At 44.3% G+C, this 16241-nt stretch overlaps 1 protein-coding gene across 1 annotated transcript; it reads right to left on the bottom strand.

Annotated features, from left to right (window-relative positions):
- Positions 1-3885: 3885 nt before the first annotated feature.
- Positions 3886-12405, bottom strand: IL12A (interleukin 12A). Its single transcript, XM_027766166.1, has 8 exons — positions 12351-12405; positions 11095-11154; positions 10505-10650; positions 6815-6928; positions 6442-6483; positions 6325-6366; positions 6089-6232; positions 3886-4317 (listed from the first exon to the last, which is right to left on the bottom strand). Exons 1-8 carry the CDS (start codon positions 12403-12405, stop codon positions 4162-4164), a joined length of 759 nt encoding a protein of 252 aa, XP_027621967.1. The 3' UTR covers positions 3886-4161.
- Positions 12406-16241: the final 3836 nt, after the last annotated feature.

The raw sequence follows: 16241 nt of genomic DNA, 5'->3' as shown, positions 1-16241 counted from the left end.
AAACCTTAAAAAAAAAAAAAGTGAAACCTGTAAGAGATGATTAAGCCATGAGGTCTGCCCTTGGCAATGACCAAGGCTGTTATCTGGGGAGTGGGCTCCTCGTAAGGAGGCATTTGGGCCCCTCCTGCTCTCTCTCCTGCCCTGGACCTTCTGCCATGGAGTGACACAGTGTGAAGGCCTTGGCCAGATGCAGTCTCCAGTTTCAGACTTCCCAGCCTCCAGAGCTGTCGGAAATAAATCTTTGTCCTTTACGAATTTCTCACTGTCAGGAATTCTGGGCTAAGATAAGAATCTTTTAAAGTTCAAGAATGTTTAAGAATGTTTAAGAATGTTTAAGTTTAAGAATGAAAAGATGGAATTTAACATTTAGCTCATTAAGGTAGACATTTAAGCCAAAGTGAAGCAGCTATCCATGTAGTTCAGGCAAAAGATCTATGGAATTTGGCACATGAAGAAGTCATGGAGAGCTTTCTTAGCTGTAACTTAGAAACAACTTCTCCCTCAGAACCCAAAAGCTCACAAGGTTAGAATTACTTTAACTAGGGGCCTCAGTGATCATTTTCCTGGTTGGAGAATATTACAGTGCATTTGTCTAATGCACAGTTTATCTTTAAGCTCAGATGCTAAATTAAAATAATGAACTCTTGAGAACCGTAACTCACTTAGTTGCCTCAGTGTTAAAACATACATAGTCTTATTCATGCATGCTGTAGGGCACACCCACTCTCCAGAGAGAAAGAAAAAGTGAGAAAGGATCTCTCCTTCGGTTCCGGGCAGGGGCGGGGAGGATGTCCACAGTCCCTCCTCCATTCTCCTTTTGGGGTTTTCGGCAACACATGCACACTTGCCCAATGTGATTTTGAAGTTTCCAGGTCCTGGACTTGAACCATGTAGCTGGCCACATGATATCTGGCATCTTACTCTTCATGCCACCTGCTAGCACCAGCACATGTGGTCTTAGCTGACTCCCTTTAAAAAGAGATTAAGGGGACTAGGAAATGGATAAGAGTATTCTGGCAGGCTCTCCAAGATAATTTTCTGAGACTGGGGACTAATTTTATCAGAGTTTTCCATTTTTAGCAACACACACTTTTTTTTTTCTTTTTTTTTTCTTTTTTTTTTAAGAGCGCTTTTTGAGTGCTTGCCAGAGAGAGAAAGAGAGACAGAAACCGAGAAATCATCTCTTTAGGGGGATGGCCACACCACAATTCCTTCTCCTCCACTTTCCTCTCGGGATCTTGGGCACATGTGCACACATGCCTGGCATGAGTTTTAAGTTGCCATATCCAGGACTCGAACCATGGTCAACTACATGGGAGTCTAGCAACGCAACCCTTACGCCATTTGCTGGTCCCCTTTCCACACACTTTTAAAAAACATTTAAATTATATGCCTGGTTTACAAATTACCATTGCATATCTTTGTGGGTCGTAGTATGGTTTTTCAAAGCATGCATATACTGTGTAATAACCAAATCAAGGAGATACTCATTTTTATTAAATCTTTAACATTCCATAATCTTGTACATATTTGACAAGTTTCTTTTTTTTTGAAGTATATGTTAAATCATCAGTGTCATTGTTCACTTGGCTGTGTAACCTATTCCACTTGTTTACATGCATTCCTATGTCTCTTGATCGTTTTCTCCCAACCCTCCTGCTTTCTTCCACTTTGGAGCCGCTGGGGTCTACCATTGCTCTCTCTGCTTCTGTGTCATCAAGAATGTCAGTTTCTGTATATTAAAATACATTAAATGGGGACATACAGTATTTGTCTTCATAATGTGGGTTATTTCACTTGGTGTATTGTCTAGGTTTGTTCACTTTGTGTTGAATGACAGGATTTTGTTCTTTCTGGCTGAGTGGTATTCCATTGTTTACATGTGCTATAGTTTCTTAGTCTGTTCATTGGTTGTTGGGCTCATAGGTTGATCCCATATCTTAGCTATTATGAATAATGTTGCAATAAGCATGGATGTGCTAATGTCTCCCTGGGTGATTTCCTGTTTTTTGGGTAAATATCCAAGAGGTAGAGGGGGCAGCAGGTGGCAAGGTAGTTAAGGCGCTGGATTTTCACATGATCAACCCTGGTTTGAGTCCTGGGCCTGGAAGTTTGCTTTCTCACTTTCTCTTTCTTTCTCTCAGTCTCTCTCTCTCTCTTTCTGGTGAGCACATGTGCCTATAGCAAATTAATAATAATAATAAATAAAATTAAATTATTGTTCCTAAAAAATATCCAAGACTGGGATTACTGGGTCATGTGGTAGTTCTATTTTTAGATTTTTGAGGAGCTTAAATACTGTTTTCCACAGTGGCTATACTGTTTTCCATTCTTACTAGCAGTGTACAAGGTTTCCCTTTTCTCTGTAATTTCTCCAGTTCTGATTTTTCTCTGTAATCTCTTTTTTCTGTAGTCTCTTCAGCACTGGGTTTTCTTTGCTTTTGTTTTTAAAAATTTTGCCTCAAGGCACATGCACTCACTGGAGAGAGATAGAGAGGAAGAGAGAGAGAAAGTGAGAAATCACCCCTCATGGGACACAGTTATTCTACCATCCTTTCTCCTCCACTTCTCCCTCCTTCTGGGACTTTGGGCATGCACGTACATATGCCCAGCATGATTTTTAAGAGTCAAATTGCATAGTCAGTCTTGTAAGATCCAGCCACCTTAACCACCATGCCAATGATGGGCCTTGTTCTTCTTCCTTTTTTTTTTTTTTTTTTTTTTTTTTTTTTTTTTTTTTGATCATAGCCATTCTGACTGGAATTAGGTGATACTTTTAGAGTTTTAGTTTGCGTTTCCTTTATGTTGAATATTTTTTCATGCACTTTTTAGCCATTTGTATGCCTTTCTTTGAGAGTTGACTGCTCAGGACAATTGCCCCCCTCCCACACTATTTATATAGAGAGCTCATGTGTACACACAGAAGAAAGGGAGAGAGAGAGAGACAGACAAAGCCTCTAACAGAGTCCCACCACACTGCAATCTTGAGTGCCTCAGCTTCCCAGGAACCCAGGCATCCACACTTTAGGCTTTAGGAGAGAGGGAAAGTGAGAAAGTCAGTCACCAGGTCCAAGACTCAAGCCAGGGTTGGCCATGTGGGAGTCCAGCACCTTAACCACTATGCTACCTGCTGGCTCCAAGTTTTTTTTTCCTCCTTTAATTGCTAGAGGGTGGGTGTGCCTGCCAGAGAAAAAGAGAGAGAGAGAAAGTACCCCTAGCAGGGTGTGGTCATGCTGCAATTCCTCTTCCTCCCTTCTCCATTCGATCAGGACCCCAGACACACATGCACACATGCCTGGCATGTCCCCTTAAGCTGCTGGGGCTGGGACCTGAACCATGGTTGGCCATGTGTGGGATCCAGCCCCCCATACACTATGCCAGTCGCTACTCTATGGGGCTGGTCCAGCAGCAATGTATATATTAACAATTAAAGTATTTTTTTAAAGAATGATTTATTTTATTTATTATTTTTCTTTCATTTGACCAGAGTGAGAGAGAAAGTGAGAAAGCAAGCCACTGGGTCTGGGGTTCAAACCGCAATTGGCCATGTGGGAGTTCAGTGCCTTACCCACCATGCCACCTGCCAGCCCCAACGTTTAAAGTATTCTAATTAGAAATAAAAGATAAGAGAATTACTTTTATTCAATTATTTTATTTTTAGAACATTTAGAAAGTATCTTTCAAATCCATGTGATAAGAAATGTTTTAATAAATAGAACATAAATAAATATAAGTTAGCCCGTGTGCTTTCATATAAACACAAAATTATATAAATAAATATTTCATAATAAATTATGCTTGAGTGTTTCTACAAACACCTTAGTACAGAAATAGCTTATAAATTCTTGCTCTTTTAGTAAAAGTAAATACAAAAACATTGTCCCTCCTTAGCGATTTGCTCATGAAAACTTAAAAACAACTTTTCCATAGTAAATATGAAAGACAGTCGATCCAAAGAATCTTGCTGATGTAACAGTCCCATCCTTCAAATTGTGGGTGGTGTGCCAAAGTAAACCAAAACATAAAGCTTCCTGTCTGAGGTTAAATAGGACCGAGTTAAGCTATCCCCCCACTCTAAGTTTTTACTCCACGTTCTATTAACATTTCTTTTGTTCCAATTTTTGTAAAAATGACTTGAAGGATGGGAGGGACCTCAGCGTTTTAGGAAGTATTCAGATAGCTCATCACTCTATCAATGGTCACTGCACGCACTCTGAAAGCGTGGAGAAGGATGCAGAGCTTGATTTTAGTTTTGTAAAAATCTGGTTCTTCAAGGGAGTAGCTTCGTGGCACGGTATCACTGTTGAAATTCAGGGCCTAGGAGAATGGATATTGAGCATGACATACATGGTATTCCAAAGTTACAACATTCATCTGTAAAAACAGTTGATGTCAATAGATGTCTCAGAACCTACAACCCGGCCCCTCATTATTCTCCTCAACTTAACCCAAATCTCCTCCCAGCCAGATGGCCAGGCAGAACCAGAGAGAAGAAATGCTGATTATCCAAGGAATGGACCTTCAGTGAACTCTGAAAATACCCTTAAGCTATTTAGAAAATCATCACTAGGAGTCACATGTTAGAATGGGACAATTGCAGGGCTGGCAGGTGACATGGTGGTTGAGACTCTAGACGCTCACATGGCCAACTATGGTTTCGAGTCCTAGACCAGGCAGCTTGCTTTCTTATATTCCCTCTATCTTGCTTTCTCTGGTCAAATAAAAATAATAATAAAATTTAATAAACAAAAAGAAAGAAAGGAACAATTCCATTAAGATAGCTGTGGCAATATCTAACTAATTTCTACATACATTACAATAAGAAGCCCAGTCCTTTTTAGAACAGAAAGGTGATGGATGGACTGCTATTGACCAGAAGTCTCTATCAGAAAAGACCCGTTCACTGAAGACATGCCTTTATGGTTAGATAAATACATTTAGCAAAGGATTTTCCAATTTTAGCCCCTCGATAATACAAGGCTTTGGAGGTGCACAATGATAAATACTTTTTACTTGCTCCTCATTCAAAGCCTAAAATAAAGGTAGGCAAACTCATTTCATTTTCCAAAGGAGGAAACGGAGTCATAGGGGGTTAAGTGATTTGGGCATAGTTGTCCGGTTGCTGGTAGTAGGATCGATTCCAAATGACCCAACTCTTGGTCCTGAAAATGAAAAACCGATTCCAACCCTCTGGATGGTAACATTCTTTGATACTTAGAGGAAATTCACTGCCTTTCAACCTAGAGATTTAGTGGGCGTGCAGGTATACACACACACACACACACACACACACACACACACACAGCATAAGATAGTGAAATGGAAGCACATAAATTACTTTCAGACAGTGATTACTGCCACCGTATTTTTATCCCATGTCCCAATTGTCAAGGTGCTTGCTGTTTCTCAAGTAACTATTTCTATGTTTTGTCCTTGCATCATATGCTTTGGTGATCCAGAAACTTACAGGGCAAGTTCTTGCCTCTAAGCAACACATCATGGAGACCCACACCTGATAGGCTCTTCATTTATTTTGTTCATATTTTGGTTCAAAATGGGGCACAACCAGGCACCAGCCCTACTTGTTCTCTTTAGCGGCCTTGGCAAGCGTGCTGGTCCCTTGAACGCACATCCTAGACCCGTGGGGTGTGAGAGGGTGAGCTTAGCAAGATTCCTTTTGCAGAGGTTTTAAATGCTGGTTCTGCCTTTGATGAGCTGGGCGACCTCAGACAAGTGGTTTAATTCTCTTACACTTTGGTTTCCTCCTTTGTGCAGATCCCATGTGATTGTTGTGGGGGTGACATAGGAAACTATTTGCAGAGAGCCTGGTGTGTACCACGTGGTCAGTAAATGGGAAGCTGCTTTTCTTAATGTGATCTGCTCACGTTTGCCCTCCCTGTCAACCCTCTGTGTAAAGGGCACCCTCAAGGCTGTCTCCCTGAAAGTGCAGCTCTTCAGGGCTATACCAGGAGGAATTTCAGGCTTCTCTCAATCCAGAAGGGGCTGACTTTATACTTCTTCCTCCAGGACCCTGGCTGGCCCCTCTTAGCATAAAGAAGGTGGTCTTGTTGGCAGAACGAGGACTTACCTGCATCAGCTCATCAATAGCTGTCAGCATGTTTTGATCTAAAAGGATCTGCCTTTCAGGATCCATCCAAAGCTGGGCATTTATGGCCTTGAACTCCACCTGGTACATCTTCAAGTCTTCATAGATACTACTAAGACACAGGGTCTGGGTGACATGACAAAATGGGAAGGAACCATTGAGAAAGGCCAAAAGCATTTCCCCCACAGAGTATTTGAGGAAAGAGTTGGGTGTCTTACCATCATATGGGAGGTCTTTTCAGGGGCCAGGCAACTCCCATTCTGGAGAGAAAAATAATCAGGCATTAATGATACAAATTCATCATATGGGCTGAAACCTCTAATTTTCCAACTTACGGTTTTGAAAGAGGTCTCTCTGGAAGCCAGGCAACTCTCATTCTAGAGACAGAAGAAAGCATACATCAAGTATATTTATTCTGAATATAAATCCTTCTGATATTTCACTTCAAATATAAGTTCTTTTCATAATAAAAAATACATAGCATAAAATTCACCATCTTAAGTATTTCTAAGTGTTCAGTTAAATAGTAATAAGTAAAGTCACATTATTGTAAAAAAAGGTTTTTTTTTTCTTAATCTAAACTTTGAAATGTGACCTGTTTAAGTGCCTTAATAATTAAATACCAGAGACATGCAAATTTTTAGGAGCTGGGAATTGGTGCACAGCTCTTAATTGTATTACATGCTTTGGAAGCAAAATCTTCTATACCGTGATTAATTCCAGGGGTAAACAGGCCTTCACTGTGCTGGTTTTATCTTTTGTGATATCTTCATGATCAATCTCTTCGGAAGTACAGGAGTAAAATTCTAGGTTTTTTCTGGCCTGTGAAAAACATAAGGAAAAACTCAGTTGATAATATTAATATTAATAAGGCACCTGGCCTGCTGTAGGCTGGTATCTCAGGATGCCCGCAAGGCTGGGCCTGCTGTCCTTGACCTTCACCTCTCTGACCTGTAGGAAATGTTGGCTCATCCTAAGACAAAAGGAGATAGGTTATTTGCATCCTCTCAGTCCTCTCCCTGTGTATAGGACATGTTTCTCTGGGTGACACCTTCCTCTAGTATGTAAACACCATAAATCATTTCAAGAAGCTGAGTTAATCAGCATCTACACCACACAGTGACACTTGCTTCTGGAGAAAACAGTTTTTTCACTTGCCCAAGTGCCTTTGTTCTGTGAATATCTTTTTAAAGTATAATTTCTAAAGGAGGAACTGTTAGGGTCACAGCTGGATAGATATAACACACATCCAAACCCTAAAGACAAGCTGAGATTTAATTTGCAGTACACACATACACACACACTCACGCACAGATGTCATCTTACAAGTGTGCTGGAAAATCATGTTGATAACAGAACTATGGACTGTGTCTTAAGTTGATGACTTTCTGATTGAAGACAGGTAATTTTTCTAGTCAATGAGCCCGACGTGTGCTAGGCACGATGGTATTAAGGGCATGGCAAAGAAGAGGACTGTGCTAGGCCTTCCCAGAGGCCAAATGACTTGGAGACAAACCGGCAAGTAAGAAGAGAAGGCTCTGAGGAGGGGCAGGAAAGGAAGCAAATGCTCCTCTGAAGATACAGCGTCTGCCTGAAGAAGATGAGAATTAGTCAATAGAGTGTCTCCTGGGAAAGGAGGGGAATTTCAGGTATAGGGAACAGCCTGAGTATGAATCGAAGCCTGAAAGTGCAGAATAAGTTTGGGCACAGGGAGTAAAATCCTTGTCTGTGGTAGGCTAATGCCCCTGGCCCCCTTATAGCCACCTCCCAATCCCTGGAATCTGGAAAAAATATATTATGTGACATGGCAGAGAGGGATTAACATCCAGATGAATGAAATTCAGAATGCTCCTCAGCTGACTTTAAGGTAAGGTAGAGGGATTATCCTGATCGTCTGGGTAGGCCCAGTGGACTCACGGGGTCCTTGGAAGTAGAAGAGAGAAGCAGAAGAGTCAGTTGGGAGTGACACAACCTGAAGAAGACCTGACCAGCTATGGATGGCCTTGAAGATAGAAGGAGACCCGAGTCCAGGCCTGTAAGCAGAAGAAGGTGAGGCAATGAATGGATTCTCTCTCCCCTAGAGTCCACAGAAAGAGATACAAGTTCTGCTGATCAGTAGACTTCAGCCGAGTAGGATCTATTTTGCATATCTGACTTCCAGAGCTGTGAGTTAATAAATTTGTGTTTCTAAAGCCACTATGTGGTGATTTGTGACAGCGGCAATAGAAAACTTGGGACCAGCAGATGACATAATGGTTACGTCACTGGACTCCCATAGTCAATCGCAATTCAAGTCCGGACTTGGTGGCTTAAAACTCATGCTGGGTGCATTTGTGGGTATGTGCCCAAAATCCCAAGAGGAGAAGGGATTGCATCGTGGCCATCCCCTCTGGGGGGTGATTTCTTGCTTTCTGTCTCCCTGTTTCTCTCTGTCTCTGGTGAGTGCATGCACCCTATAGAAAAAGCCTCTCTTTAAAAAATATAAATAAATAAAAGAAAAAGAAAACTTGTACTCAGTCTCTGCAGATGTTTAAGCAGACCTGGGCAACCACTATTTTGAGTGAGTTGTAGTGTTGGATCTGGGGATGTGGGCCAAGGGTTGTAGTCTTTGGGATTGTTTCAAGAGAGCTGGAAATCTGGAATCCTGTATGAAAGGCTCAGTCACTCAATGGCATCAAGCACAAAATAAAAAATTCAGTGACCAGCAGTTAGCATAATGGCTATGTCGCTGGACTCCCATGTAGTCGACCGCGGTTCGAGTCCCGGACCCAGTGGCTTAAACTCAAGCTGGGCACAAGTGCGTGCGTGCCCAAGATCCCAAGAGGAGAATGGAGGAAAAGGGATTGCGGCATGGCCATCCCCCCTGGGGGGTGATTTCTCACCTTCTGTCTCTCTGTCTCTCTCTGTCTGTCTGGCGAGTACACATGCCCTATAGCTAAAAACCTCTCCAAAAAAAAAAAAATTAAAAACTCAAATATTTTGACCCATTTTCTGTTTTTCTATGCAAAAATGCATTATGACTTTACCAATGATCCAATATATGGGCCAAACTACACAGCCCTGTGCTGGACGTGGCCTGTGAGTCACAGGGCCCTGCCCCATTTTCTACAGCACCCAGTAGGTTGTCCAGGCAAATTTGACAAATGACAGAAGAAATACCAGGTGGAATTCCGTGACCTATGACCTTCAGTACGGCATCTGGAAGTCGAGTCAGCTTTCTCATAGAAAGCATCGGTGTGAGTCAGCACTCCTGCATTCTGTCCATATTGAATCATTCCTCAGGAAACAAAGCACTTATTTCTGCAATTTTCACTTGGTGATTCCTTTTTTTAATTAAGATTGATCGAACTATAAGGAGCAGTTGGGAGTACATTATGAAAGATTAGAAGAGAAAAAGAACTCCAAGAAGTCCTGGTGGCATTGAGCTTATTTGAAGATATTAGTAAAGCAACAAGCTGGAAAATAAGAAAGATTTACTAAAGAGCAAGAAAGCAAAAGGACACCTTTTAAAACAATGGCCTTGGGGGACCAGCGGATGGTGGAATGGTTACACCACCTGACTCCCACATAATCAGCCAGAGTTTGAGTCCTGGACCTGGCGACTTAAAACTCCTGCAGGGTGTGTGTGCGTGCGTGCCCAAGATCTCAAGAGGAGAATGGAGAAGGGATTGCAGTGTGGTCATCCTCCCTGGAGGGTGATTTCTTGCTTTTTTTGTCTCTCTGGTGAGCACACACACCCTATAGAAAAAAATCTCTCAAAAACAAACAAAACATGGCCTTTGGCCTTTGCAGCAAACTTAATAGCTATTAAAACAATTTTAAAAAGAAAAAAAAGTGCATTACAATATACAACCTAAAAAAGTGAAAAAACTGTAAACAAGGTAATTATTCCTACAGAAAAAGAAGACCGGACATGCAAGTGTCTAAGTCCTCCCTGATAGGTGTTGCTCGAACAAGGAACGATGTCACCAGGCCGGAAACTGGGGAGCAGCAGAGGGACAAGTCTAATTCACCTTTGCATCTTCCAGGGCTCAAAGAATGTACCTAGTGACTATGTTCTGGGTTGACAGTGGTGTCAGGGAAACGTGTAGACCTGACACAGTTCCATCTCTGGTGGCAGGCTATAGGGAGCAGTGCATATACCCACGTTTCCCTGTGTAGACACAGCCAAATGAGAGCCGTTATAACTTATTACCCTCCTGCATTCTCTGGAGACAGTTTCCCTGAGACTCCTTAGCTAACAGTTGGGCCCTTTGTAAAGTCCCCTCACCTGCTATTGACAGCTACTCATGAACATCCACAATTTCCCTGCAGGTCCTTCAGGGACCAGAAGGTCACTATGGAGCGCCCCCTTCTGCAGAGACTGTCAAGGGGGCCTGAGGACCCTGGGAAACGCACCTTCTGAAGAGTGTTGCTGATGGCGGTCAGCAGGTTCTGGGAGTGGCTAAGGCATCCAAACTTGCCTGGGCCTGGCATGGCCGTAGGAAGGTTCCTGGCCAAAGTGCCATGGTGCAGGAGGACAAGGGTGGCTGCCAGGAGGAGGCCTGGAAGGGAAGGATCAGGCAGGCTGAGCTCAGCCACGCAGGTTGGCCAGCCTCTACCTTCCACCCACTGTGAGATAAAGTTGTGGCCATCCTTGCCCACCCATTTCTTCTTGGCGCTCGTATCTCTAGCCCATTCCCAGCGTTTTCTTTCCCACCTGGGAGATGAATCAAGCTGTTGGAAATGGGCACTCTACTCTAGCAGAGAAGCCAGAGAGCAGCGAGGGCCCTGCGATGAGCTCAGATAACGGTATGGACTCAGAGCTCATCTGGACAAAGCCTCCATGGCTGCATAGGGAAACTGAGAACTGGGGATCAGACAGCTGGCTCAAATGCAGGACCCAGCGTTCCAGAAACCTGGGCTGACAAAGCCTCCCTTCAGAACTGGCTCGGATCTGCCCTCTTCTAGCTGCAGCTGAGAGACCCTATGCAAGAAACCTCCCGCACTTGGACTCAGTTTCTCCTCGGCAGAGGCGGGGTGGGCGTAATGGCAGCTCATGGGCTGTTCTAAGACGAAAAGCGAAAATGCCCTTTCAGCGTCCCCAGGGCGCCCATCCCAGCTCCCTTTCTATTCCCTTCTTGGAGATGGCTGGTTCTTCCACCTCCCCTTAATCTGCACAGGTCTGCCTCCTCTTCCCGGCCACTGCCCTGCGGCCAGAGGGCGCGGTGTCGCCGGCTGGTTACTCACTGCGCGGGGCACACATGCCGGGCTCTGAGCGGGACGGCGGGCTGAGGACCGGTGCGCCGAGCAGGTGAGGGCGGTGGCTGGGAGGCTGACCCAGGGGCCACATTTTATAATTGCCCCGAGGCACTGCAGGACTTTCCCGGGACTTCGGCCTCTTGCTTTCTCTCTCTGTCTCCTCTCTCTACATCAGCTTCTCGGTGACACGTGGAGTCAGTCTGGCTCGCCGAGCTCCGGCGCTTTCGGATTAACTCCTGGGGTGCCCAGCCGCAGTCGTTCCGGGACGGCCCCGCCGCCTCCAGCCCAGCCCAAAGCGAAAGCGAAATTTGCGCAGAGTGGCCGTGCGGGGTCCCCAGGCAGGCGACCCCGGCCTGCCTCCCCGGGTGTCCCCCACCCCCGCCTCCTGCCTGGGTCAGATGTCCCCGCCCCCCGCTGCTGTGCAGCGCCCCCTTTCGACGGAGTGCACTGTGGTTCCACCTGTCTGTGGCCTGATCCTGGCCTCCTGCCTAGTTCTGGATGGGGTGGGCAAGTCAGTCCCTTGTCCACACCCTCTGATGACCCCGTGTGCCGCGCTGGACACCCCTCTGGGGCCTCCCATCTGATCTGACTCAATGGATTTTGCCATCCTCTCTGATGCATGAAAAGGGATGAAAGCTGGCTGTCTATACAGTTATCACCCTCTTAAGAGAATCCAGTTTATCATGGTATCTGGCAGAGAGCTGTTACGATTTCCTGGGATGGACGCACAGGATCCTGGGAAGAAATGCTGGGGGCGGGGGAGAGAGAACAAACGAACGAACTGGCTTAGCAGGACCATGGGTAGGGGAGACAGCAATGTCTCCCAGAGACATGGAGGCTCTGACCCAAGTATGAAGGGACAAGCTGGCATGAGACCCCTCCAGTGGGATGAAATGCAGGTTGGAGTCAGGAGAAATGGATACGGATCAGTCAGAAGCACAGCTGGGAAGGTGGGAGCCTGAGGGGGCCTAGCATGCCCTGTGGACATGGGCTGGGTGGGGGCGTGCTTTGGGGATGCTGCATGCCATGCTGGGCAGCGCCATGTTGGGCAGCGCCATGTTGGGCAGAGCCTTCAAGGTTTTAGACAGGGAGCTGTGATGGGGTTTGCTTAATGGGGAGCTCCCTTCCATAGCAGTGTGGCTGCTGGAGCCCAGCAGCCAGCAGTGGGACAGGGCGCAGCTGGTAGCTGCGGCCAACCCATTTGGAATGTAGAACAGAAGGGGGCCAGGAGGGAATCTCTGGTCAACCATGGGCTAGGGTTTGGTAACTCCTGGCATGGGAGGGAGAGGAGGGCCCTGGGAGTGGCGGGATGGCAAATATTCTAGTTCTGGTGGCAGGGGTTACTGTAAGAGGGGAGTGAGTTTGGAGAAGATGGTGAGAAGTTCCATTTTATTTGTGCTATGTTTGAGGTTCCTGTGGGACTTTTCAGTTCACTCAATTCTCCCACAAGTGTTAGTCACCCTGGGTGTGGGTAGAGGGGGAGGGATGAATTTGGTCACTGACTTGAAGATGCTTCCAGTGGGTCAGACTGGAAGGACCCACATCCTCACCATGGAGCAGCCGGGGCTAACTGTGTGCAATTTTGGATAGGCAGGATACTTTGGGGACCCAGGAGAGAAGAGTGGGTACTTCCTCCTTCGTTCCTATGGGTCTCCAATAAACTCTGGATGGATAACGTCACTCTAAGCCTGGAGATGCTACCATGAACACTCAGCAAGGCTGACCTCTGTGGAAGAAGGGGTGACAAGGGCCAGTTGGGAGAAAACCATAGTAGCCTCGGCCTAAGTCAAGCCCTCTCACTTGTTGCCATCTGTTTTCCTAGGTGGATCATTTGCTTGAAGGTGATGAGCTGCCAAGGGATTTCCAGATATGTGCAAAACAAGAGCACTAGCTATTTGCTAAGCCTTCTCCCAATACTACTCTCTGAATTCCCCCACAGGGTTACAGACCAATCCACTGTCACAAACAGTTGTGTTTTACAATTTGTGTGAAGCAAATGACATGTGTAGAGCTGAGTTGTTGCCACAGGGGTTTAGGATGTAATTCGGTCAGAATGAAGTCAAATTTATCATAACCAAGCTGTTTGTCCCTGGCAGAGCTGTCATTTCTGCATCATATCTGAGCACAAGGCCTCTGCAGAATGGATTCCTTGTGACCAGACACAGTTCCTAACCTACATTTTTATGAAACAGCTTCCTGACTAGCTGTACATACTGTAGGCAAGATAAAATGAAAAGCTTCTAGGATAACATTATTCTTCTATGAGAAATATTCTTTGCCATCAATCATTACTGCACAGCACCTAGCATAGTACTGGAGATCATGGCCAATGCTATAAGAAAAGAAAAAGAAATGAGGGATTTAAGCATTGGAAAAGAAATGGAAAAACTATCATTATTCACATTATTCATAGAGAGGGAGTGAAACAAAGCAGAATCAACTATTGGAACTATTAAGATAATTCAGCACCTTCACTGGAGACACACATTAATTTTTAAAAATCAACCAAGTTTCTGTATATTTGTACTAACCAATTAGAAAGTATAATAATAGGTCAGCAGGTGGCAAGGAGGTTAAAGCACTGGAACTCACATGGCCAACTGTGTGGTTTGAGTCCCAAACCTGGTAACTTGAAAATCATGCTGGGCCCTTGTAATGTGCATGCACAAATTCCTAAGAGGAGAGAGAAGGAGAAGGGATTACACTGTGGCCATCCCTCCCTACCTCCCTGGAGTGATTCCTCACTTTCTCTCTCTCTCTTTTTTTCTCTCTCTTCCCGTCTCTGATGAGCACCTGTGTCCGATAGCAAAACAAACTAGAAAAAAATATAATAAAAAGGGATACCATTCACAGGAACAGCCAAACTGTAATGTAACTGCTGGCAGATAGAGAGAGTAAGAGAATGGACTCTGGGACCAGCAGATGGCCTAATGGTTATGTTGCTGAACTCCCACATGGCCGACTGTGGTTCACATCCTGGACCCAGCAGCTTTAAACTCACGCCATGAGTGTGTGTGCATGCCCAAGATCCCGAGAGAAGAGTGGAGGAAAAGGGACTGTGGCATAGTCATCCCCTCCGGGGAGTGATTTTTCACTTTCTGCCTCTCTGGCTCTTCAGTGAATGCATGCATCCTATAGCAAAAACCTCTCTTAAATAAATAAGCAAAAGAGTACGGACTCTATTTGAATCTACATTTTGCAACTCAATTGTTATTGTTCTTGGGCAAGTTATTTCTCTCTTTGAGTTCAATGATCTCATCTGGAAAATGACAATAATAAAAGTGCCTACAGTTCAGGGTTTATGAAGCAAGATGAGATATCGCTTTACTCTTCTCAGTCTGGTACAACTAGAACACCAGGTACTGACAAGTTTGGGGGGAATGTGGGATTCCAGAATCCATCAGACATTGCTCGTAGACCAACTCAGCTCTATTGGAAGGCGTTCTGGCACCACATGTAGATTAAGATATGCAGACCCAGTGTGACCCATTCATTCTATCTTGGGTGTGTACTCCTTAATGATTCTTATACAGGCCAAGAGAGAGATGTATCTGAAGATGTTCATTAAATCACTGTTTATAGTGGTAGGCACTGGGGATACCCTAGGTGCCCACCATGGGGGAAACAGGAAGGTAAAATATGAGGGAGCCACTTTGTGGGTTATTCTATAGCAGTTAGAATGGACTAGATATGTATATCATAATATGGGTATATCTTAAAAATATAATATTGGATAAAAAAAAATAAAGGCCAAAACAGAATAAGATCTTTATGCGATACTGTAGGTAGAGAATTAAAACCCTTGGGGTCAGATTTCTTTGGGAATTCAAAAAAAAATGTATTTTAAAAAGAAGAGGAAGACTGGGGTGTGGTGGTTAATGTGACTGGATCCCACATGGCTGACTGCTTGGTTTGAGTCCCTGACGTGGGAAACACACAGGGGATGTGCGTGTGCATGCCCCAAATTCTGAAAGCAGGGACAAATGGAAGAGAAGGGATTGCGGTGTGGCCATACCTCGTGGGGAGTGCTTTCTCACCATCCCTCTCTTTTTCTCTCTCTGGCAAGAACTGGTGCCCTCTGACAAAATCAATTAAAAAAGAAAAAATTTTAAAAAGGAAGGGACAATGTCTCATGACCAAACACAGTGTCACTGCAGCAAAATGTAAGAATAGTTACACTAAGTGGATAAAAAAACTACTAATAACCTCATGTCACTTCAGTCATGCTGCTAAGTCTGCATTTAAGAAAAAACTTTGGGTGTCCAGAGCTGCGTATGTGTAAGAATTGTGGATAAGTGATTGTGGATCTCAGTTTACTTAAATGACAAGACTGTATTCAAAACAGGACACATTATACAAAGACACAAACAAATGAATACATGTTAAACACATCAGGGTAAACACTGGGTGGTGAAGGATGAGAAGGAGGAGTGGGGATAAAGAAAATCTATAATGGATTAATGAACGTGATCAGCTCAATCCTCTCCATCTTCAGTTTTCAGTCTGCACAAAAAATAGATAAGTAAACACATTTTTTCATAAGCAGATAACTCAAGGTAGTTGTTTGCAAACTTCAACTGTCAACAGTACATTCAGGTATTTTATGTTTTTAAAAATATTTATTTTGTTTTATTTATTATTATATTTAATTTGCTATATAGGGTACACATGCTCACGAGAGAGAGAGAGAGAGAGAAAGAGAGAAAGCTGCCAGGTCTGGGACTCAAACTGCAGTCTGCCATGTGGGGGAGTCCAGTACTGCAGCTACCATGCCACCTGCTGGTCCCCAGGAATTTTCTTTTTTTATTAATAATTATTTATTTTATTTTATTTATTCATTCATTTTTTAATTTGACCAGAGAGAGACAGAGGATGAGAGTGAGAGAGAGAGGAA

Source organism: Tupaia chinensis, unplaced genomic scaffold (assembly GCF_000334495.1).
Source record: "Tupaia chinensis unplaced genomic scaffold, TupChi_1.0 Scaffold141305_1, whole genome shotgun sequence".
NCBI classification, from domain to species: Eukaryota; Metazoa; Chordata; class Mammalia; order Scandentia; family Tupaiidae; genus Tupaia; species Tupaia belangeri.
The sequence above is the reverse complement of the archived record's forward strand: the minus strand, read 5'-3'. Positions and strand labels throughout refer to the sequence as shown.

Excerpts from the sequence above, each read along its gene's own strand:
- IL12A (XM_027766166.1), bottom strand. The coding sequence starts at position 12,405 with ATGGCGCTGCCCAACATGGCGCTGCCCAGCATGGCATGCAGCATCCCC. Across the intron at positions 6,484-6,814 it reads TACCCCTGGAATTAATCACG|AATGAGAGTTGCCTGGCTTC; the intron begins GTATAGAAGATT and ends TTCTGTCTCTAG. Across the intron at positions 6,233-6,324 it reads AAAAGACCTCCCATATGATG|ACCCTGTGTCTTAGTAGTAT; the intron begins GTAAGACACCCA and ends CATGTCACCCAG.